General features: G+C 40.5%; 1 protein-coding gene and 1 pseudogene across 6 annotated transcripts in view; both read right to left on the minus strand.

Moving 5' to 3' along the window:
* Positions 1 to 25,709, minus strand: part of SCAI (suppressor of cancer cell invasion) — a 198,912-nt gene that overhangs the window by 17,565 nt on the left and 155,638 nt on the right. For 4 of the 6 annotated variants that reach the window (XM_074395333.1, XM_074395332.1, XM_010351368.3 and 1 more), the window contains 3 exons: positions 17,351 to 17,423; positions 13,004 to 13,177; positions 12,704 to 12,804 (listed from right to left, as the gene is read on the minus strand). In XM_074395333.1, coding sequence (XP_074251434.1) covers positions 12,704 to 12,804; positions 13,004 to 13,177; positions 17,351 to 17,423 — 348 coding nt within the window. The other 2 variants (XR_012516677.1, XM_074395335.1) reach the window with 2 other exon arrangements.
* On the minus strand, positions 8,232 to 12,696 carry LOC141583785 (frataxin, mitochondrial pseudogene; annotated as a pseudogene).

The raw sequence follows: 25,709 nt of genomic DNA on the forward strand, positions 1-25,709 counted from the left end.
AAAATGTGACAAGGATGTTAAAATTCATACAGAAGTACAAAGGAATTAAAACAACCAAAATACTTAAAATCTTTCGGGGAAGAGGACTCTCCCTATCAGATTTTAAGACTTTTTTTTGAGACAGAGTCTCGTTCCATTGCCCAGGCTGGGCAAACTGGGCTCACTGCAACCTCAGCCTCCTGGTTTCCAGTGATTCTCCTACTTCAGCCTCCTGAGTAGCTGGGAGTACAGGTGTACGCCATCACGCCTGGCTAATTTTTTTTTTTTTTTAATTTTTAGTAGAGACAGAGTTTTACCATGTTGGTCACGCTGGTCTTGAACCCCTGATCTCATGAACCATCTGCCTTGGCCTCCCAGTGGTGGGATTGCAAGCATGAGCCACTGCGCCTGGCCAGATTTTAAGACTTTTTTAAAGCTACAATAGTAAAGGCAGTAGTGTATTTGAAACAATTTCTGTAAATCAATGGAAGAGAATTTAGAGTTCAGAAATATCCTTATACATATATGCTTAATTGATTTTCAACAAAGTTACCAGAGTAACTCAATGGGAAAAGAAAAATATTTTCAACATATGGTACTAGAACAACTGTATATCCATATTAAAAAACTTTATCTCACACTGTAAACAAAAATTAACTCAAAATAAACCACAGACCTACATGTAAAAGCTAAAACTATAGGCTGGGCAAGGTGGCTCACACCTGTAATCCCATCACTTTGGGAGGCCAAGGCAGGTGGATCACAAGGTCAGGAGTTCAAGACCAGCCTGACCAACATGGTAAAACCCTATCTCTACTAAAAAAAAAAAAAAAAAAAAAAAAAATATATATATATATTAGCTGGGCATTAACCAGGCATGGTGACATGTGCCTGTAATCCCAGCTACTTGGGAGGCTGAGGCAAGAGAATTGCTTGAACCCAGGAGGTGGAGGTTGCAGTGAGCTGAGATTGTGCCACTACACTCCAGTCTGGGCAATAGAGCAAGACTCGGTCTCAAAAAAAAAAAAAAAAAAGCGAAAACTATAAAACTCCTAGAATAAAAAATGGAAACATGGGAGAAGGCTGGGTGCAGTGGCTCATGCCTGTAATCCCAGCACTTTGTGAGGCCAAGGCGGAGGGATCACTTGAGGTCAGGAATTCGAAATCAGCCTGTCCAACATGGTGAAAACCCATCTCTACTGAAAATACCAAAAAAATTAGCTGGGTGTGGTGGCAGGTGCCTATAATTCCAGCTACTCAGGAGGCTAAGGAAGGAGAATTGCTTGAATCTGGGAGGTAGAGGTTGCAATGAGCTGAGATCATGCCACTGAACTCCAGCCTGGGTGACAGAGACTGTGTTTCGAAAACAAAGAAACAAACAAACAACCTTTGTAAATTTAGGTAAAGATTTCTGGGAAAATACACAAAAACACAAACAAGAGAAGAAAAAATTTATTAAATTTTTCATTGTAGCTTCAATTTGCATTCAACTAAACCTAATTTGATGCAATTTTATGTTTTTAAATTTTGATGAAATTTAAAATGTAAATACCTCTACATATCCATCAGAATGGTCAAATTTAAAAGTCTGACGACAATGTTGGTAAGAATGAAAAGCAACTTTCAAAAGCTACTGATGAAAATGTAACTATGGTGCAATCACTTTGAGAAAAGGTCTAGCAATTTTTTTTTTTTCTTTTTCTCTTTTTTTTTTTTTTTTTTTGGAGGCAAAGTCTCGCACTGACGCCCAGGCTGTAATGCAGTGGAGTGATCTCAGTTCACTGCAACCTCTTCCGCCTCAGTTAAAGCAATTCTCCTGCCTCAGCCTCCCAAGTAGCTGGGACTACAGGGGTGAGCCACCACACCCAGCTAATTTTTTTGTATTTTTAATAGGGATGTGGTTTTACCATATTGGCCAGGACGGTCTCGATCTCCTGACGTTGTGATCCGCCTGCCTCGGCCTTGCAAAGTGCTGGGATTACAGGCATAAGCCACCACACCCAGCCGCAATTTCTTATAAAACTAAACACATAACCATACTATGACCAAAAAAATTCTAAAGAAATGTCTGTGCAAAGACTTGTACAAGCCTTTTTACTTATAATAAAAAGCAGTTTTATTTCTATTAGTCAACTATTTTATTTATTTATTTATTTATTTATTTATTTGAGATAGGGACTCCCTGTTGCCCAGGCTGGAATGCAATGCATGATCATAAGTCACTGTAACATCGAACTCCTGGGCTCAAGTGATCCTCCAGCCTTGGCCTCTTAAGTGTTCAGATTACAAGCATGAGCCACATGCCCTGGCCTGTAATACCCAACATTGTAAAACTGCAGGAGGAGAATGCCTAAACTGGTATATTCAGACAATGGAATACTACTCAGTAACAAAAAGAAATGATCTACTGATACCTGGAACAACAGGGATGAATCTCAAGAACAATGCATGTGCTTAGTCACAGAAGGTTTACACAAGAGTCCATACTGTGTGATTCAAGTTCATGAACATTTGCAGGTAATCTTGACGAAAACAATCAAGAGTGACAGCTTCTGGGGTAATGGGTAGAGGACTGACTAAAAAGTGGTACAAAAGAAACACTCTGGAATGATGCTATCTTGTATGAATTCAAAACGGTTTAGATTACACAGGTATGTTTATTTCCTCAAAACTCACTTAACGGTATACTCTAATTTTGTGCATTTCACTGTATATAAACTTTACATAAGAAAGAATTAGCACTTTGGGAGGCCGAGGCGGGTGGATCACGAGGTTGAGAGATCGAGACCATCCTGGTCAACAAGGTGAAACCCCGTCTCTACTAAAAATACAAAAAATTAGCTGGGCATGGTGGTGTGTGCCTGTAATCCCAGCTACTCAGGAGGCTGAGGCAGGAGAATTGCTTGAACCCAGGAGGTGGAGGTTGTGGTGAGCCGAGATCGCGCCATTGCACTCCAGCCTGGGTAACAAGAGCGAAACTCCGTTTCCAAAAAAAAAAAGAAAGAAAGAATTAGTAGGCAAGGTGTGGTGGCTCATGCCTGTAATCCCAGCACTTTGGGAGGCTGAGGCAGGCAGATCACAAGGTCAGGAGTTCAAGACCAGCCTGGCCAACATGGTGAAAACCCATCTCTACTAAAATATATAAAAACAAAAACAAAAAATAGCTGGGCACAGTGGCGCATGCCTTTAATCCCAGCTACTCTGGAGGCTGAGGCAGGAGAACTGCTTGAACCAGGGCCCGAGAGGTGGAGGCTGCAGTGAGCTGAGATCAAACCACTGCACTCCAGACTGGGCTACAGCACGTGACTCTGTCTCAAAGAAAGAAAAGAAAGGAAAGAAAGGAAAGAAAGGAAAGAAAGGAAAGAAAGGAAGAAAGGAAGAAAGGAAGAAAGAAAGAAAGAAAGAAAGAAAGAAAGAAAGAAAGAAAGAAAGAAAGAATTAGTAGGTGGGGTACAGTGGTTCATGCCTGTTACCCCACTTTGGGAGGCCAACATAGAAGAATTCCTTGAGGCCAGAAGTTTGAGTCCACCCTGGGCAAAGAAGCAAAACCCATCTCTACAAAAAAAATTTAAAAATTAGCCAGGTGTGGTAGTGCACAGCTATGGTCCCAGCTACTCAGGGGGCTAGAAGCCGGAGGATAGCTTGAGCTCAGGAGACTGAGGCTGCAGTGAGCTACAACTGCATCACTGTACTTCAACCTGCATGACAGAGACCCTGTCTCAAACTAAAAAGAAATCATTAGTAGTTGGGCACAGTGGCAATGCGCCTATAGTTCCAGCAATGTGGGATGCTGAGGTGAGAGGACAGCTTGAATCCAGAAGTGCCCATAGGAAGATCTATCTCATTAAAAAAAAAAAAGTAAACATTATATATATATATATATATATATATATATATATATATATATGCATGATATGCATGATAAAGTGTTTGTGGGTGACATCCACAATTTACTTCAAAATGCATTAAAAAATAAGACGGGGCTGGGTGCGGTGGTTCATGCCTGTAATCCCAACACTTTGGGAGGCCGAGGTGGGTCGATCACCTGAGGTCAGGAGTTTGAAGGGTCAGGAGTTTGAAAGCAGCCTGGCCAATATGGTGAAACCTTGTCTCTACTAAAAATACAAAAATTAGCTGGGTATGGTGGCGCGTGCCTGTAGTCCCAGCTACTCAGGAGGCTGAGGAAGGAGAATCCCTTGAACCAGGGAGTGGAGGTTGCAGTGAGCTGAGATGGCGCCACTGCACTCCAGCCTAGGTGACAGAGCAAGACTCTGTCTTAAACAAACAAACAAAAAATGAAAAAGAAAATCATAAGGAAGAGAAATTATATTTACTATTCATTAAATGGAAGTGGATTATCACAAAGGTCTTCATCCTCATTGCCTTCACATTGAGTAGGCTGTGGAGGAGGAGGAGGAGGGGTTGGTCCTGCTGTCTCAGGCGTGGCAGAGAGGAGAGGTGGCAGAGGTGGAAAGGGAGGCAGCAGAGACAGGCAACTGGGTGTAATTTTATGCAAATACATCATAATTTGTGTCTGACATTTTTGCTTTTTCATTTCTCTAAAATGTTTCTATATGGCACCAATCCTTCCACTACTTACTTTCATATCAGTGCTCATTATCATAGAAGCATCCATGTCATAGAAGTCAAAAGTCCAATCCTGAATAATCTAAGCCCTTCTGCTGGATTGTCTAATGTCTATTTGTTTTCTTCTACTGCTTTTTCTATGTCTTCTTCCTGGCACTGGTTCAGAAACATTCATATCCACCCCAAGTCATCTTCTGTTAATTCTTCTGGTGTGGTGTCTACTAGCTCTTGAACTTCTCCAAGATCTGTATCTTGAAACCCTTTCTTCACATCGACAATCTCTTTCATGATTTCCTTGACTGTCACAAATCCTGTGAAGTCATGCACAACATCTGGACACAGTTTTCTCCAGCAGGAATGTATTGTTTCAGGCTTGACGGCTTTCAAGGCTTTTTCTATAATAACGATGGCATGTCCAATGGTGGAATCCTTTCAAGCTTTCATGATTTCTCTCCATTGGGGGTTCTCTTCCACAGTTTTGGTAACACTTTCCATAGAGTACTCTGTGTAACGAACCATAAATGTCTTTATGACTCCCTGATCTAGAGGCTGACGTTGTGTTTGGGGCCACTTCGACACCTTCAGTATTGAATTAATGGGGTTCTGGATAGCCAGAGACATTGTCAAAAATGAAAACAACTTTAAAAGGTAGTCCCTTACTGGCAAGGTACTTCCTGATTTCAGGGACACAGCATCAACAAAACCAATCTGCAAAACTTCCTGTTGTCCAGACCTTTTTTTTTTTTTTTTTTTTGAGACAGAGTTTCACTCTGTTGCCAGGCCAGAGTGCAGTAGTACAATCTTGGCTCACTGCAACCTCCGCTTCCTGGGTTCAAGTAATTCTCCTGCCTCAGCCTCCCAAGTAGCTGGGACCACAGGTGCATGCCACCACGCCCAGCTAATTTTTGTATTTTTAGTAGAGACAGGATTTCACCATGTTGGCCAGGATGATCTCATCTCTTGACCTCATGATCTGTCCACCTTGGCCTCCCAAAGTGCTGGAATTAGAGGCTTGAGCCACCGCGCTCGACCATGTTGAGACCTTCTTGTTGTACTGGCAGCTGGTGTTTATCTTTTCTCTCAAGGTGCATTAGCAGCTTTATACATAAGGACTGTCTTGATCATAAACCCAAGTGCATCTGCACAAAATAACAGAGTTGTCCATCCCTTCCTGCTTTACATCCTGGTGTTCACTTCTCTGCCTTACTAATAAACCTCCTTTGTGGCAGTTTTTTCCAGAAAAGGGTACTATCTTCTGCACTAAAACCTATTCAGACAGGTATCCTTTCTCTTCAGTGGCACCTGGGAACATCTGCTGCCTCTTGGTTGGCAGAAGCTGCTTCTCATGTTACCTTAACATTTTTAAAGCCAAAGCGCTTCCGAAAATTATCAAACCACTTTTTGCCAGAATTTAATTCTCCAGCTTTGGATCCTTCACTTTCCTTTTGCTTCAAGTTATTATATAATGAGTTAGCTTTTTCTCAAATCATAATATATATCTTTTTTTTTTTTTTTTTTAAGATGGAGTCTTGCTCTGTCACCCAGACTGGAGTGCAGTGGCATGGTCTCAGCTCACTGCAACCTCCACCTCCTGAGTTCAAGAATTTCTCCTGTCTTAGCCTTCCAAGTATCTGGGACTACAAAGGCACACCACCACGCCCAACTATTTTTTGTAATTTTAGTAGAGACAAGGTTTCACCATATTGGTCAGGCTGGTCTTGAACTCCTGTCATCTCAGGTGACCTCAGGTGGTCCACCCACCTAAGCCTCCTGAAGTGCTGGGATTACAGGCATGACTCACCACGCCCGGCCTATAAGTACATCTTACAGTGCTGCACCCACAAAAACGCTACATTTTTATTATGAGATAAAAAGGTATTTCACAAAAAGTGCAAGGTTTTCATGCCTGCTGGGATGGTTTCACAAATTTCCGTTTCTCTTTTTTTACAATATTCCTTACTGGATGAATTTATCTTGAAATGGCAGGCAACCACAATGGCAAACTTTGATCTATGGTACATATCCAGCAATTCAACTTTTTCCAGTAATGTCATGACTTTTCTTTGCTTCTTGGGAGCACTTGATGCATCACTTCATACGGGTCTCATGGTATTATGCAGTATTTATAGTACTGCACTAAACACAATTAAAAATATGCAAGAACCGTGAGAGATCGCTTTTTATTGCAATACACAATTTACTCGAGAGACAAACTGCTCATGGAGATGATATGCATTTTAAGCAGTACTTGCAACACTTGAGCTCACTGCCAGAGCAACAGGATGTGGCTACAAAATTATTACAGTAGTACATTAGGCACTACAGTGATTTTATGTAGCTATGATTTAATATTGCATCATTACTTTTGTTTACATTTCTCTGGACTGTGAATGGTACCATATATGGTCTGTAAGTGTGTACATAAATTATAATCATTAATAATAGATTTGTATATATTTTATAGTAGTAAATAATAAAATAGATTACTGTCTCCATATATTTTATGTATTCATGACATACCTTTTTCTTAATTTTTTGAAATTTCCTTTTTTGGTAATATTTTGTTTATTTTCTCATGCACTGGCCTACTGCACTTAAACATTTCCATCAGACTCAAAAAATAATTTTACTTCAGAAGAAAGAAAATATTTTACTTATTTAGCTTTTGTTTATATATACTGTTTTATTATTAAGACGTGTGTGTGTGTTTTGGTTTGGTTTTTTTTTTTTGAGACAGACTCTTGCTCTGTTACCAGGTGCCAGGCTGGAATGCAGTGGCACAATCTCGGCTCACTGCAACCTCCACCTCCTTGGTTCAAGCAATTCTCCTGCCTCAGTCTCCCAAGTAGCTGGGACTACAGGCGTGAGCCACCATGCCCAGTTAATTTTTGTATTTTTTAGTAGAGATGGGGTTTTGCCATTCCGGCCAGGATGGTTTCGATCTCTTGACCTCATGATCCACTCGCCTCAGCCTCCCAACATGCTGGGATTACAGGCGTGAGCCACTGCACCCAGCCTTTTTTTTGGGTGTTTTTTTAAGAGCTAGGAACTTGCTATGTTTTCCAGCTGATCTCCAATTCCTGGCTTCAAGCAATCCTCTTGTCTCAGCCTCCTGAGTAGCTAGGACTGTAGATATATGCCACTGCTCCCAGCTTGAGTTTTTTTTTTTTTTTTAAACTATAATGGAATGTTTTCATTCACCCATTGGAAAAGCCTTTGCTACAAATTAATACAAGCTTGTCACTAATATTATTTTCTTTCTTTAAGTAAGAAAATAATATCACATGAGCATAACTTTGTATGAGTTTTCATGTCCTGGAGACTTGTTGCTTCATATAAAAAGTGTAGGTCAGTAAAAATTAAAATGCAGTAATACGGCCGGGCGCGGTGGCTCAAGCCTGTAATCCCAGCACTTTGGGAGGCCGAGGCAGGTGGATCACGAGGTCAAGAGATCGAGACCATCCTGGTCAACATGGTGAAACCCCCGTCTCTACTAAAAATACAAAAAATTAGCTGGGCATGGTGGTGCATGCCTGTAATCGCAGCTACTCAGGAGGCTGAGGCAGGAGAATTGCCTGAACCCAGGAGGCGGAGGTTGCGGTGAGCCGAGATCGCGCCATTGCACTCCAGCCTGGGTAACAAGAGCGAAACTCCGTCTCAAAAAAAAAAAATGCAGTAATATGGTATAATGGGCTTAACCCAATAAGGGTACAATAAAGGATGACTATTATTTTTACATGAATTCAACTGAAATCCGGATAGGGCAACACCAATAACAATGTTTCCCATGTAGCTTTAACACTGTTCTTTGTCATCCCCTCATCTACCCAGTGAGAATTAAAGGTAGCCTGTTAGGCTGCTTGACAGGACCACTGAATGCTATGAATCAACCATACTCTATCCTCTCAATTAACAGATGGGAAAGCGGAGGTCCAGGGAGTTTGGAAAACTTGTCCACAAAGGGACAACTACTTTGTGGCTGAACTATGTCTAGGACCAGGGCTCTTTTTATCAACATGAGCATGAGCATCTCTTTATAAGTGACTTCACATTTACAAAGTACCTCCTCGGCTCCATGATTTTATTATGCTACAGCACTCAGCTCACGAAAACGGCTTTTTTTCCTCCTTTCTTGTCTTTGGGAGATTTTTTGCATTCTTGTAGCAGCTGATTCCGTACTAACTCTTAAATTGAAAAAATATGTATACACACATGCGCGCGCACACACACAAGTGAATATGTGGAAGAAACAGCAATAGGTCTCCCTGGACGACCCAGTGCAAGCCACACCCTGGCAGTCACAAAGCACAAATAAGAAATGGTCTTCCCATGTGAGTTGCTTTCAACACTTCAATACTAAAGAGCTCAGAAGTGCTTACACTTTGAAGCCCAGAAACATTTGTAGGCTCCCCTTCAAGGTGTCTCATTTTGAGACAGAACAGTGAGTAGGTTGACCAGCTGCTCTTCATGTACTTCTTTTTTTTTTTTTTTTTTTGAGACTGAGTTTCGCCCTTTTTACCCAGGCTGGAGTGCAATGGCGCGATCTCGGCTCACCGCAACCTCCGCCTCCTGGGCTCAGGCAATTCTCCTGCCTCAGCCTCCTGAGTAGCTGGGATTACAGGCACGTGCCACCATGCCCAGCTAATTTTTTGCACTTTTAGTAGAGACGGGGTTTCATCATGTTGACCAGGATGGTCTCGATCTCTCGACCTCGTGATCCACCCGCCTCGGCCTCCCAAAGTGCTGGGATTACAGGCTTGAGCCACCGCGCCCGGCTCATGTACTTCTTGTAGTAAATCCGTCAAAGGATGAAGAGTGAAAACAATTCATTTCTCCTGGAATTTTTCCTTCTTATCATTTTGCTTTGTTAAAGGTTGTTATATTTAGGTATAGGCATAAGACATTATAAAATATAAGTGATATCATGTGAGGGAGGAAATCAGTGAATCCCAAAAAATCTTCCATAGAAATTAAAAATCAGAACCTGGGGGCAAGGTAGGAGGCAACACACTCTTTCCACAGAGCTGTTACACATAGCCCAACTGTCCTCAAAAGCAGGCATGAAAAACAAAACAAAACAAAAAAACACACAAAAAAAACAGACCTCAGCTGCATAATGAAGCTGGGGTCTTTGTCTGACAGCTTTTAATGTCCTTAAAACTGGGCTGGGCAACATGAGTCTTTCCTGGAATAGGCCAAGGAAGACAAGTCCAGTTTGATTTTTAAGGCTTTAGTGAGCTATGCAGCCAGCAGCTCATGGAGGGACATGCCATCACCATCGTGGGAGTACACCCAGTTTTTCCCAGTCCAGTCATAGCACTTGGGTCCACTGGATGGAGAAGATAACCAGATTTGCTTGTTTGGGGTCTGCTTATTGATCACGTAGGTTCCTAGAGCTCTAATCAGTTTGGCAGTTACGATGCCACTCCCAAAGAAAACATCATAGTCCTTAAAAAACAAGTATGGCTTGTCCGCAAGGTCTTCAGAAAACTCTACTAAGGAGTCTAGCATTTCCTCTGCTAGTCTTTCATGGGTGGTCTCATCTAGAGAGCCTGAGTGGCCCAAAGTTCCCGATTTTCTCAAATTCCTCAAATAGACACTCTGCTTTTGACATTCCAAATCTGGTTGAGGCCATGGAGGTTCAAACTGGTGAGGCGGGGTGCACAGGCCACGGCGATTCTGGTGCACAGGCTCTGGTGGCCACAGAGTGGGGCCAACTCTGCTGGCCGTGGGGCCCGGGTGAGCAATGTTTTCAACATTTCTAGGCTATGTAGTTCATTTGTTTTTCAAATTATTGCAAATCTCTAAAATGTTTCCAATATATTTATTTTTTAAAAATTGTGTCTAAGTGGACCTGCCCAGTTGGCCCATGCAATGGCACAATCAGAGCTCACTGCCGTCTCAAACTCCTGGGCTCAAGCAATTCTTCCACCTTAGCCTCCTGAAGGGAGACTACAGGCACATACCACTACACCTGGCTAATTTTTAAAATTTCTTTATAGAAACGAGTTCTCACTATGTTACCCACGGTGGTCTCAAATTCCTAGACTGAAGTGACCTTCCTGTCTTGGCTTCCCAAAGTGCTGAGATTACAGGTGTGAGCCACTGCTCCTGGTCCATTGCATAGTTCTTTTACATTTTAAAATTATCACAATAAAATGGAAAAAAAAAACTTTAAAATCAAAAGCTGTAAAATATTTTTTAAATGTTCAGTCATATTTGAAGAAAATGTTGCTTACAGAAGTGAAAAATATAATGGCTAAAATATTTAAAACCTCAAAGAAGTATTGTATAGGTACATGCATACACAAAAAAGCAACAGCTAGCAAAATGGATTATCAAGTCAAGCAAAAGACTTGAACACATTCTTTACAAAGAAAAAAACAGAAGAACACATGTGAGAAGTTGCTCAACCTCAACAGTAATCCTGGAAATAAAAACTAAAACTACAATGACCTACCACTTTACACTCACCAGAGTCACAAAAACTATAAAGTATGACTGCAAAGTGTGTTGGAAAGGAGGGATTACAGAAATAGCAACACTTACATCCTGCTAGGATGAATATATACTGATTCACCGCTTTGGAAAACAGTCTGGCATTATCTAGTAAAGTTAAATATGCTTATATCCTCTGATCTTGCCATTCTATTATTAGGAATATTATTCAGAGGAAATCTTACATATGTGTACCAGGAAACTTATACAAGAATTTCACAGTAGTATCATTTTTTTTTTTTTTTTTTTTTTTGAGTCAGGGTATTGCTCTTGTTGCCCAGGCTGGAATGCAATGCCACGATCTCGGCTTACCTCAACCTGTGCCTCCCAGGTTCAAGCAATTCTCCTGCCTCAGCCTCCCAAGTAGCTGGGACTACAGGCATGTGCCACCATGCCCAGCTAATTTTGTATTTTTAGTAGAGACAGGGTTTCACCATGTTGGTCAGGCTGGTCTCGAACTCCCAACCTCAGGTGATCTGTCCACTTTGGCCTGTCAAAGTGCTGGCATTACAGGCATAAGCCACCCTGCCTGGCCCCATTTCTTTTTTTCTGAGACTGAGTCTTACTCTGTCGTCCAGGCTGGAGTGCAGTGGCACAATCTCAGCTAACTGCAACCCCTGCCTCCTGGGCTCAAGCAATTCTCCTGCCTCAGCCTCCTGAGTAGCTGGGATTATAGGTGCGTGCCACCACTCCTGGTTAATTTTTGTATTTTTATTAGAGACCAGATTTCATCATGTTGGCCAGGCTGGTCTTGAACTCCTGTCCTTGTGATCTGCCTGCCTCAGCCTCGCAAAGTGCTGGGATTACAGGCATGAGCCACCACACCTGGCCAGCATCATTTATATAATAATAAAACCTTGGAAACAACCCAAATGTCCATTATCAGCATAATGAAGAAGTAATTTGCAATATATACTCAAATAATACTTAGTGTTGTATGGTCAAACAAAATGAATGAATGAAAGTTATAGACATCAACATGGCTCCATCTAAAAATAAACCAATCAATCAATCAATAAATAAAATTCAGTAAATGAGTTTCATTTGAGAGGAAGATAGGATCAGGGAGGTATCGAAAATGTTCTACTTTTTTTTTTTTTTTTTTTTTTTTTTGAGATGGAATTTTGCTCTGGTCACTCAGGCTGGAGTGCAATGGTGTGATCTTGGCTCACTCAACCTCTGCCTCCTGGGTTCAAACAATCCTCCTGCCTCAGCCTCTGGAATAGCTGGGATTACAGGCACATGCCACCATACTTGGCTGATTTTTTTATTTTTAGTATAGAAGGGGTTTTAGTATGTTGGGCAGGCTGGTCTTGAACTCATGACCTCAAGCCATCCACCAGCCTTGGCCTCCCAAAGTGCTGGGATTACAGGCAGAAGCCACCACACCCGGTCAGAAAAAGTTCTACTTTTAAACAAAGGATAGGTACTCAGATGTGGCTTAATATGGTCAATGGTTATACTTTACATCTTCATTTGTGAATACGTTTTTTTTTTTACTTAACAGACCAGTGTGACAGTACATTTGTAAATATTATTTTGAATTTATCCAAACCTTATTTTATACAGGCAAAATATAATACATGGTTCTTAATACTTAAAATGATAAAATTCATCTTTAATAATGTTCTTTGCCTACCCGAAAAATTTTATGCATCCTCATGGTGGCTGAACAAAAGATAAATCTTGTGAGGAGCAAGCGAAGAAATTCATCTCCAAAAAACTGGAGAAATGCCTGATCTGCAAAGAGGAGAAAAGTGACAGTAAAAAGATGCTTAAATGGAAATTACGTTTCAAAGAGTAAGGAAACTTCAGGAAAGCCTTCTCAACTTTCCTGCCTGGGACACATACCTTTAAAAATTCAAACAATTTAAAATAAGTAACCATTTTAAGCCATGATAGTACATTCTGTTAAGTGTGCAGTTAGATTAAAGGGTACCTATTGAACGTGAATGGGTCAGTAGCTGGGCAATATCACGGTTGATTTTTCGAAGATATTCTTGACACTTTTCCCATAGCCCTCTGCGCATGCTTGACAATCCAGAGACAAATAGGAAGGCCATTAGAGGATTGTTCAAAAAGAGAGTGAAGAGGCTACCTCGCTGAGATTGATCTGTAATAACAAACATGTTATTATATATATAGACAGTAGTTTTGCAAAAGATAAGAGATACACATGAGGAACATTCTAATATATTGATAATATATAAAATTAAAGCTATATCACTAAATCATAATTCAACAAAGCAGATTCTTCATGAAACTACAAAAACACACCGTTGGTATGTTGCTTTCTGCTGAACAAAATTAAGGAAGAGCCTAGCAAACTTAAGAGAAATGGAAAATGAACATATTTCTTACCATTTTCTACCCTCAATTAACAAATTTCATCCAAGTATGGCAAGTGTTGGATCATGGGTATCTGTGACAGAATTCTCTGATGAGCGCTAGAAATGCCAGTCTTTTTGATTCTCCTCTGAGTTGCCCTCTGTGAGTTGCTCTTTCCCTTCCTGTTCCTTAAATATGAGTAGTTTCTTTCTTTGGTCCCATACACTACTGACTGCTCTTATTCCCATGATTTTAGTTAACATTTATTTCCAATTCTCTATCAGCCTAAATTGAATTCCTTAGGTCTAGCACTGCTCTGTCCTGCAATAGATGCTGATCATTCAAAATCTGACTAGATAGGTAAAATACACACTGGATTTCAAAGCCTTAATACAAAATATCGCTGTTAACAGTAATTTCACTTGTTTCTTTTTACTGTTTTTGACATAGGTATTAGAAAATTTACTCACACTCCATTTCTTAGGTGACTCACACTCTAGTTATGTACTGCTGCTCTAGGCTACTATAATCAACCTGACTCTCAAAGGCACCTCAAACTCAACATGTCAACAACTCAAAGCAAATTCTTCCCCTTTTGTTCTCTACAAATATGTTTCTCATCAAGTATTATCATTTCTACCAGCATCTCAGCCAGAAACCTGGAAGTCTATTCCTGCCTTCCCTCCCGACACCTAGTCCATCACAAAGTCCTATTGGTTCCATGGGCTCCGTATCTTTTGCAGCCGGCTACATAGTCACTGTGCTACATCCAGCCATCTCCCTATTTTCATCCATGCCCCTCCCCAGTTTATTCTCTAACAGGTTAACTGAATGCTCTTTCATGCTACTCATCTGTTGAGTACCCTTTATCCAAAATGCTTGGGGCCAGAAATGTTTTGGATTTTGGATTTTTTGGGATTTTGAAATATTTGCATATACATAATGAGATATCCTGGGGACAGATCCCAAGTCTAAACACGAAGTTTATCTATGTTTCATAGGTACCTTATATACATAACCTAAAGGTAATTTTATATAATATTTTAAATAATTTTGTACATGAAACAAACCTTGTGCTAAGTACTGATATGTGGAATTTTTCACTTTCAGTGTCATGCTGCTACTCAAACTTCTGAATTTTGGAGCATTTCAGATTTTACGGTTAAGGATACTCAACCTGTATCCCATCGTCTTCCACTTAAATCACTTAACAAATCTTAAAAGTTCTTTCATAATTCAATCACACAATCTCAAACTCTACCCTTTAGCTAGGAGGAATGAGTTTAATTTCTCTATATGCTCAGCCAGGCACAGTCGCTCATACCTATAATCCCAGCATGTTGGGAGGCCAAGGTGAGCAGATCACTTGATGTCAGGTGTTCGAGGCCAGCCTGGCCAACATGGCGAAACCCTGTTTCTACTGAAAATACAAAATTAGGCCAGGTGCGGTGGCTCACATCTGTATTCCCAGCACTTTGGAAGGTCAAGGCAGGCAGATTACAAAGTCAGGAGTTCGAGACTAACCTAGCCAACATAGTGAAACCCCATATCCACTAAAAATACAAAAAAATTAGCCAGGCATGGTGGCATGCACCTGTAATCCCAGCTACTTGGGAGGTTGAGGCAGGAGAATCACCTGAACCTGAGAGGTGGAGGTTGCAGTAAGCCAAGATCGTGCCACTGCTCTCCAGACTGGGAGACAGAGCAAGACTTCATCTCAAAAAATAAAAAAATAAAATAAATTTCTCTACATGCTCCCTAAGCTGTCTTATTTCATGGCCACAGCACATGCTAGAACACTCTTGCTCGGTCATTTCTCAACCCTATCTAGGTCTCCATGTTCTTAATGTCCACGTTAGACATCATCTCATCCCCTTCCCTCGTCCTCAGTGTGTTGCTAGTCAGGAGTTCTTCATTCGTTTGCATGCATCCTCCTGTGAATAACTTTATATAACTGCCCAGCAGGTTGTCTCTACCTGCCACTAGACATTTGGCTCTGTGAAGAACATAACTGTGATTATCAGGTCACAGTGCTATCTCTAGTGCTAGCATAATACCTGATAATAAAAGTTGAATAGCACTTTGTGAGGCCAAGGCAGACAGATCTCTAGAGCCCAGGAGTTTGACAACAGCCTAGGCAACATGGTAAGACCTGGTCCCTACAAAAAAATACAAAAATTAGCTGGGTGTGGTGGTGTGTACCTTTAGTCCCAGCTACTTGGGAGGCTGAGGTAGGAGGATCACCTGAGTCCAGGAGGTAGAGCACTGCACTCCAGCCTGAGCGACAGAATGAGACCCCATCTCAAACAAACAAACAAAAAAAAGTTGAATAAATAAAGTAACTCTTGGCTAATGAGAGAACTACAGGCTTTAGATCTCAAAGTGCTTACAGATCAGCTAGTTTTGCACCTACATTGAGCGCCCACCCCTTTTGCAGAGGTGAGTAGCAATAATGCCTATGGATAAATCCAAAATATTTCTCACAAAAGAATTCTGAATCTGCTTTTGTAATTAACAATAATTTAAGGTGTTAGAGGTCTAAGCTTTATAGCACAAAGATAGGAGATTGGGTCAAAATGTGTTAAGGACATGTATTACAACTAAGCATTAATAATGAGAGCACAGACTGAGTAGTTACTACATACCCAGCATTATTCTATAAGGTAGATACTATTATTATTTCCATTTGATAGATTATTCAGGCAAAGAATGGCTGAATAACTTCCCAAGGTCACAAGGCAAATAAGTGGCTGACTCAGGATTCAAATTCAGTCAGTTTACCTCCAAAGTCTGTGTTTTTCTCTTCTATAAACTGAAGTCCTTCAGACCAAATAGTCTTAATATTAACCCATTTGACCATGCAAATTTAAATAAAACTACATAATGATAAGACAGATTGGTAGCAAAAATTACTGCTGAGTAACTGAAAGGGATCACATTCCTCCAGAAATGATAAGAAACAGGAGAACAAAATCTTCAAAGCAGGAGAATTTTACCGTTGTTTGAAGGTAAGTTCTATCCCTTAGTAATTTTACTTCTGGATACATGAAGTTAATATTTCTACATGTTTTCCCTGTTAAACAGCAAAACTTACCTTAAAACAACGGTGAAAGCCTCCAGCTTCTCTCAGGCATTCAAATGCTGACCATCACTTCCTGTGTCAAACTATGTCAGCAGACAGGACTTCTGGCTGGGAAGTAGCAGTAAAATGCCATCTCCCACAGAGAGACATCAGCACTATTCACAGTTAGGGAGATAGTGAAACAGTGACAAGTACTGCTAAAACAGTGTTAAGGTTGTTTAGTATTTTACCTATTAAATGACTGGGAGTTAGAATTAGATTTTATGTGTCACCAATTAAAGACAAATCATTAAGGACAAAAAGTCTTGATTCTCAGCCACTGAAGAAATGGCCAAAACACTAACCTGTCTCTCTGGCAGACTTAGAAGAGGTTCTTTTATTTTAAAATTAAGACAAGGTAAAAATGCGAATAAAAGAAACACTTTAAGTTGTGCCAGTTAGGTTATCCTAACTCTGAGGCATAGACTGAGAAGTTTCCTAGACCAGCAATCTTATAGTCTTAAAAGATGCCTTGGATCTTTTAAAAGATGCCTGCAAAGATATAGGAAAACCATGCTATATGGATATGATCAGCAAATCAAAACAAACACCTGTAAAACAAACTTTAAGATTTACAAATCATGAGTTCCCCGTCGGCAAGGAACAAAACTACTTCTTTCTCAGGGATGAATTATCTCAAGGCCTAATGATAGCACATTAAGGGACCTCGGTTGTTGGCAAGGCTTCTGGGTATATTTCAGAGCAACACCTGCCATATTAAAGAACATAAATCCACATGTGATCATTATGGGAGGAAAAAACAAGATCAGTATTATTCATAATGCACACAGTGTTTATTTGCAAACTATGACTGTAACAGGCAATGAGGGTACATACCTTGTAAAGCTTTTGGATATGCTGTAGGAGAAAGCAAGCAGACTAGTGGCTGTCCAAACAAATTTGTGAAATTCTGTAATATATAAGAATTTAAAACTTGCATTAAAGATTTGACCAAAGATAATTACTTAGTAATTTTCCAAGGCGTATCTTTAGTATATAAATTGGGCCCTCAAACTCATAGACAGATGCAGAAACATCAGCAACAGCTAAAGAGACTGCCATTCATACATAATTACCACACATCGTAGGCTTTCTTAAAGGCTCTCAATTGAAATGGTTAAAGAGTAAACTATTGATTTTTTAAACACAATGCATATACATGGTTGTAGTTTAGCAAGAAGAAATCATCTGGGTGTATACCAAGAGGCCACTCCATCAAGCAACATACACTGGTATATATAAGGGTGAACGTTCCAAGATCCAAGATCTGGCTTTCAGCTTCAAAACCTGATTCCTGAAGCCATCTCTTATTGTGGATCATAGTAACTGCTCTCATGGAATGGCGTAAAAGACCAGAATGTCAATGCGTGATTTACAGTAACAAATAAGCTGACACTCAAACTAAAGTACTCGTTGCATAATTAATCATATCATTTTTCTGAGGGTATATGTACAAGGGAAGTAAAATCATAAGCTCTGTGGTAAAGCAACAAGAAAAATAAAATTCCGCCAGGCGCAGTGGCTCACGCCTGTAATTTCAGCACTTTGGGACACCAAGACAGGCAGATCACGAGGTCAAGAGATTGAAAACATCCTGGCCAACATTGCAAAACCCTGTCTCTACTAAAAATACAAAAATTAGCTGGGCGTGGTGTTGTGTGCTTGTAATCCCAGCTACTCGGGAGGCTGAGGCAGAATAATTGCTGGAACCTGGGAGGCGGAGGTTGCAGTGAGCCAAGATCATGCCACTGTATCCTAGCCTGGGCAACAGAGCAAGACGATGTCTTTTTTTTTTTTTTTTTTTTTTTTGAGACGGAGCTTCACTCTTGTTACCCAGGCTGGAGCACAATGGCACAATCTCGGCTCACCGCAACCTCCGCCTCCTGGGTTCAGGCAATTCTCCTGCCTCGGCCTCCTGAGTAGCTGGGATTACAGGCACACGCCACCATGCCCAGCTAATTTTTTGTATTTTTAGTAGAGACGGGGTTTCACCATGTTGACCAGGATGGTCTTGATCTCTTGACCTCGTGATCTACCCGCCTCGGCCTCCCAAAGTGCTGGGATTACAGGCTTGAGCCACCGCGCCCGGCCAAGACTACGTCTTTAAAAAAAAAAATGACTTTTTGTTTTGGTTTGAATATCCATTTACAATTTTTTTCTAAAAGGATAAGAAACAGGTAACAATGATTACCTATAGGAAGAGATAGGAACTTAGTGCATTGGGACTAGGTGGGAGAAAGAGATTTCACAATATGCCTTCTTGAAATTTTTGATTCTGTGACTTTATGAATGTAATACCAGTACTAAAAGTATTAAGCACATAATTAAGATAAATTAGAAATATCTTATAATCCAAACAAAGGGAGAGATAACTGAATGATTCTTTTGATAAGGAAGATTGAGGCATTTTCTGCCATGCCAATTTTCATCTTGGATAGTGCTAAAATGGACACTGCTGTTATTTATTTCTCAAAGTCTCCATTATCTTTGTACTCCTTGCTAACCAACTTCTCTCCTTACTTTTTTTTTTTTTTTAAATAATACTCTGTAGGAAGAGTTGGCATAGCAAGCCAGATTGCCATCCTTTAAAAGTTCTGCTTATTGGTTGGTCCTTGGCTGACTTCTGGGAACTTAGTTTTTGTGAGAGTTCCTACCATTAGCAGAACTGATGAAGAGTGGCTCACTCTGCCTAGACTGTGCAAACAAGATGGTTTATACTCGACACCTGCTTTCCTTCTGAGAGTCTAGCATTTTGGTAAGAGCCAGGCCCACAAGATCGGTTCCCAATAAAAACCTTGGTTACTAAGTTCCTAATGAGCTCCCCCAGTAGATAATATTTAATCTGTGTTGTCACAACTCGTTGGTTGGGTAATTAAGTGTATCCTGTGTGACTCCGCTGGAAGAGGGCCCCTGGAAGTTTGCACCTGGTTTTCTCCAAACTCACCCCACATATTGTTTCCTTTTGTTGATTTTGCTCTGTATCCTTTTACTATACTAAATCTTAGCAGTGAGTATGACTATATACTGAGTCCTGTGAATCTTCCTAGGAAATCACTCAACGTGGGGATTACCTTGGAAATCTGTGACACAAATACATGAATATATTCTATCAAATTAAAATTAAATTCTATCAGATTAAATTTTAGGCCTGAGAAATAGTTTCTTTAAGGTGCTTTATATGCCTCTGTTCTGATCCATTCAGTAAGTAATTTTACAGTTTAACTCCCATAGGATAATCTTATTATCTTTATTTGCAAGTTTTTGCAGAAATCTCATAACTGCTCACAGATGAAGTATACAATTCAAAGCTAATAAGTTTAAGAAAAATTATAGCAAATATATACACATGGAACATATACTGAATAAATTTTAACTAGCTATAGCTCATATATAAGGTTGCTATTGAATTTTCTATGTTTGTCCTATATCTAACCAATTTGATACATTTATATTCGTATTAGTAGCTTTTCTGTAATTCCTCTTGACTTTTTTTTAGACAGAGTCTTGCACTGTTGCCTGGGCTGGAGTGCAATGGTGCGATCTCGGCTCACCATAACTTCTGCCTCCAGGGATCACACAATTCTCTTGCCTCAGCCTCCCAAGAAGCTGGGATTACAGGTGCACACCATAAAATCATACCCTCTGCAACTAACGATTTTCATCTCATTCTGTCCAATATGTACTGTTTTGTGTGCTCTTTTACTAATCCAAACCACTTTTGTTATTGTTTTATTTTGGGAATGTTATGAATTTCTAGTTGGGACAAAAGCAATATTGTATTACAATGATAATAACAGGCACTCTCTTTTTCTTATTTTAATTGAACATACTTTTTAGTGTTTCTCTAAGTACGTAGTTGGCTATTTAATACAGAAGCTCTTCATCATAAGTTCAGGTGCTTTAGTTAAGAATAGGCAATGAGTTTTACTAGGTTTTACTAAATGACTATTAAGATAAGCATGTGATTGCCTTATTCATTCTATTGACATAGTTTATGGTATTAATTTTTTTTTTTTTTTTTTGAGTCAGGGTCTTGCTCTGTCACCCAGGCAGGAGTACAGTGGTGTGATCATAGATCACTGTAGTCTTTATCTGAACTCAAGCAATCCTCCTGCCCCAACCTCCTAAGGAGCTAGGACTGCACAGGTGTGGCACCACACTCAGCTAGTTTTTTAATTTATAGATAGGGTCTTGCTATATTGCTCAAGCTGGTCTTGAACTCTTGGCCTCTAGCAATCCTCCTGCCTTATGCTCCCAAAGTGCTGGGATTATAGACACAAGGCACTGCACCTGGCCTGATTTTCATATATCTAACCTTCATGCATGATTGAGATAAACTCTTTTGATAGATTCTTCTATTAATAAGCCTATTTGCTTGTATTTTATTTAAATTCTTCTACTCTATATTGATCAACCAATTTGGGATAAAGTTTTCTTTACTGTGTACTAATTTTGTCTGGAAACAGTATCATTATCATAATAATTCATATCATTTACTGAGTGCTATTTTCCAGAAACTATGCTAGGTTTTATAGATCCTAATCTACAATCACAACACTCCTGTAAGATCAGTATTCACAATTTATTTTCTAGAGAAGGAAAAAGCAGCTCAGAAAAGATCAAAGACATGATCAAGGCCATACAAGTATTCTGTGGCCTAACTGCTACAGAATTAATTGGATAGTTCTGATCTTTTTCATTGCCCTAAATTGTATATCTGACTCTAAAAGTTTCCAAGTGCAGTGGTTCATGCCTGTAATCACAGCATTCTGGGAGGCCGAGATGGGTGGAATGAGATGGGTGGAGGTCAGGAGTTCGAGACCAGCCTGGCCAACATGGCAAAACCCCATCTCTACTAAAAATACAAAATAAATAAATAAATAAATTAGCTGGGCATGGTGGCAGGCGACTGTAATCCCAGCTACTTGGGAGGCCAAGGCAGGAGACGTCACTTGAACCTGGGAGGCAGAGGTTGCAGTGAGCTGAGATTGTATCACTACATTCCAGCCTGGGCAACAGAGCGAGACTCTGTCTTCAAAAATAAATAAATAAATAAATAAATAAATAAATAAATAATTTTGATAACTTTGCTCTATTTCTATCCAGTGAAGGGGCTTTTCAGATTTCTTTCATATAGCTATTCAATCTTTTGCCCAGTAAATTATCGCTTTAACTGAGGTTTAAAATGTATTCACTAGCTGGGCACAGTGGCTCACAATCCCAGCACTTTGGAAGACCAAGGTGGGAGAATAGCTTATAGCAAGGAGCTCAAAACCAGCCTGGACAACATAGCAAGACTCTATCTCTAAACAAAATGTAAAAATTAGCCAGGTGTGGTGGCACGTTTCTTTAGTCCTAGTACTCAGGAGGCTGAGGCAAGAGGCTCTCTTGAGCCCAGGAGTTTGAGGCTGCAGTGAGCTATGATTATACCACTGCATCCATGCACATTCACTTAAAACAGTATATAATGTTCTTTTTAAAGATGTCTTCTTCTCTTTTTCAACAAATACTCATAGACCTAAGGACTAGACACTGCTACGGGTGCTAGAGATAAAACAGTAAATAAATCAGGGCTGGGCGCAGTGGCTCACGCCTATAATCCCAGCACTTTGGGAGGCCAAGATGGGTGGATCACGAGGTCAAGAGATCGAGACCATCCTGGTCAACATGGTGAAACCCCGTCTCTACTAAAAATACCAAAATTAGCTGGGCATGGTGGCGTGTGCCTGTAATCCCAGCTACTCGGGAGGCTGAGGCAGGAGAATTGCTTGAACCTAGGAGACGGAGGTTGCGGTGAGCCAAGACCACGCCGTTGCATTCCAGCCTGGGTAACAAGAGCGAAACTCCATCTCAAAACAAACAAACAAACAAACAAAATCAGAAAAAACACTATCTTCTGGAGCTGACATTTATTTTATTTTATTTTATTTTATTTTCATTTTTATTTTGTGAGATGATGTCTTGCTCTGTCGCCCAGGCTGGAGTGCAGTGGCAATCTCAGCTCACTGCAACCTCCACCTCCTGGGTTCAAGCAACTCTCTCTGTCTCAGCCTCCTGACTAGCTGGGATTACAGGTGTGCGCCACCACAACTGGATAATTTCTTTATTTTTAATAGAGGTGGGATTTCACTATGTTAGCCAGGCTGGTCTCAAACTCCTAACCTCAGACGATCCACCCTCCTCAGCCTCCCAAAGTGCCAGGATTATAAACGTGAGCCACTGTGCCCGGCCTGGAACTTAACGTTGGATGTTGGATGGAGAAATGGTAGGCTGTGACTCATAGTAAACTAACCAACTAAATAAATAAGTTATATAATATCAAAGAAGGTGACAAGTGCTACATATGGGAGTACAGCATATAGTTAATAGCACAAGTTTACAGTGCACTGTGTTTATATTTCAACACGGCCACCCACTATCTGTGTGATCTTGGGCAAATTACTTAACCTTTATCTGTCCCTTTGTTTTCTTATCAGTAAAATGGGAACAATAAAAGCAATACACTGTGTTATGCAGGTAGTAAATGTATACATACAAAATGCTGAGAACAGTGCATTGCATATCACTAACAGTCATTATAGAAAAATTAACTGTTATGATTATTAAGATAAATAAAGTAAGAAAGGTAGATAAGGAGTACTAGGGAGGCATATAATTTTAAGTAGGACAATTAGGGAAGACCTTATAAAAGGCTTTATTTGCTCAAACACCTAAAGAACCATGTAGGTATCTTTGGAAGAGGATTCAAAGCAGAGGGAACAGAACACTGACGCCCCTAAAGATCTAGGGCAGATGACTGGCTGGTATGTTTCAGGAACAATAAGGGGGTCAGTGTGGCTGAAGAGACCTGAGCAATCAGGGGCCCAGGAAGAGAGAAGATCAGAGATGTTTTTGGAAGACTGGGGAGGGAGGGCTATGTGTGAACAGAAAAAATGAAGCCTTTCCTCTGAGTGAGATGACAGGCCACTGGTGATTTTGAGTAGAAAGGAGGCATATCTGTCTTACAGGCACATGTATAGGAGAGCAAGGAAGGAGGAAGACTAGCCAGAAGGCTATTGTAGGCCTGGCGCAGTGGCTCACGCCTGTAATCCCAGCACTTTGGGAGGCTGAGGCGGGTGGACCACGAGGTCAAGAGATCAAGACTATCCTGGCCAACATACTGAAACCCTGTCTCTACTAAAATACAAAAAAAAAAAAAAAAAATTAGCTGAGTGTGGTGGCTTGAGCCTGTAGTCCCAGTTACTGGGGAAGTTGAGGCAGGAGAATGCTTGAACCCAGGAAGCAGAGGTTGCAGTGTGGCAAGATCATGCCACTGCACTCCAGCCTGGTGCCTGACAACAGAGCAAGGCTCTGTCTCCATTTAAAAAAAAAAAAAAAAAAAAAAAAAAAAGCTACTGCAATAATTCAAGTGAATGATGATGGTGGTATGAACCAGGATGAGGCAGAAGAGGTAATGGGATCTTGGATATATATATTAGTTAGAGCCAACGGGATTTCCTGAAATGAATGAATGAATGTTGGATGTGAGGGGAGGCGGAATCAAGTATGAAACTAAGGATTCTGGCTGGGGCAACTACAATAGTATAGCAGTCATGAACTAAAAAGGGGAAACCTGTATGTGGAAGAGCCTGGGAATTCTGTCTTGGCCATGTTCAGTTTGCAAACTCTACCAACTAAATTACCAACTAAAGATGTGGAGTAGGTAGAAAATATTTGAGTTCAGTTTGAGAGAGAGGTCTGGCCTGGAAGCTGTCAACACAGAAATAGCAAAGCCATAAAATCAGCTAAGAACATCAAGAAGTCAGTTGTAGGTAGAAAAGAACAAGGACTGGACCCAAGGGCACTTCACTGATAAGAGGGCAGAGAGACACGGAAAACCCTGTAGAGGGCACTGAGAAGATACGCAGATTCCAGAACTCTTATCCTGAATCAGTGCAGCAATTTGAATTTGGGTTTTGAAGATCTCATCTGGAAAAGGGGACAAATGTCACAGCTCAGCATCTGTCCAAGATGGGAATCTAATAGATCTAAAACTTGTCCCACATTAAACTGAAATCCTAAGGGCTATACCCTTTAAATTGGAATCCTAAAAGGCTATACCCTTTAACCTGGAATCCTAAAGTATTATACTCTCAGTATAAGGATTAACCAAAACCAAACTTGACACCTCCTCCATGATCACTCCACATGGGACTGCAAAAAAAAAATTTTCCTTGATGCTGAGCAGAAAACAAAAGAAAAAAACTAAGTTCCTGAGGACTATCAGTCTAAGTCAGCCCTCCTATATATCTGCAGCCCAAATTTCTATTATCTAGGTGATTTCAAACTGGTAGTGCCTCCGGGTGTCTGGCATGAGCAAACGCAGACGCTCTCTGCTTAAAGACAACCTCATCTTAGGGCTATATGAACTTCATACAAGTAATTTTAAGGATAATGAGAAGAAACATAGTAAAAAATAATCAAGCATACAGGGGCACAAAACAGCAAAGGGTGTCTCAAACAGCCAAATCAGATTTCATATAAAAATCCGATTTCATGTATGATTACAGAAAATATCACATAGATAACAAATAATAACTATGTTTATTAAGTTTGAAGAAATAAAAAATAAGCTTGAAAATAAGAAATTAGAAAAAGGGCAATGGAGTGGCTGGGTAGGGTGGCTCACGCCTGTAATCCCAGCACTTCAGGAGGCCGAGATGGACAGATTACAAGGTCAGGAGATCAGGTCCTGGCTAACATGGTGAAACCCTGTCTCTACTAAAAATACAAAAAATTAGCCAGGTGTGGTGTCACACCTGTAGTCCCACCTACTCAGGAGGCTGAGGCAGGAGAACTGCTTAAACCTAGGAGGCGGAGGTTGCAGTGAGCTGAGAAAGTGCCACTGCACTCCAGCCTGGGGGACAGAGCGAGACTCTGTCTCAAAAAAAGGTGGGGCGGGCAATAGAATATTTTAAAAAGAATGACACAGAATTTCCAGATGTGAAAAATACCAGGCTGGGCTCAGTGGCTCACGACTATAATTCCAGCACTTTGGGAGGCCTAGGTGGGCAGATAACAAGGTCAGGAGTTCAAGACCAGCCTGGCCAAGATGGTAAAACCCTGTCTCTACTAAAAATACAAAAATTAGCCAGGCCTGGGATCCTATAATCCCCGCTACTTCGGAGGCTGAGGCAGAGAATTGCTTGAATCCGGG

Source organism: Saimiri boliviensis, chromosome 2 (genome assembly GCF_048565385.1).
Source record: "Saimiri boliviensis isolate mSaiBol1 chromosome 2, mSaiBol1.pri, whole genome shotgun sequence".
Taxonomy (NCBI): domain Eukaryota; kingdom Metazoa; phylum Chordata; class Mammalia; order Primates; family Cebidae; genus Saimiri; species Saimiri boliviensis.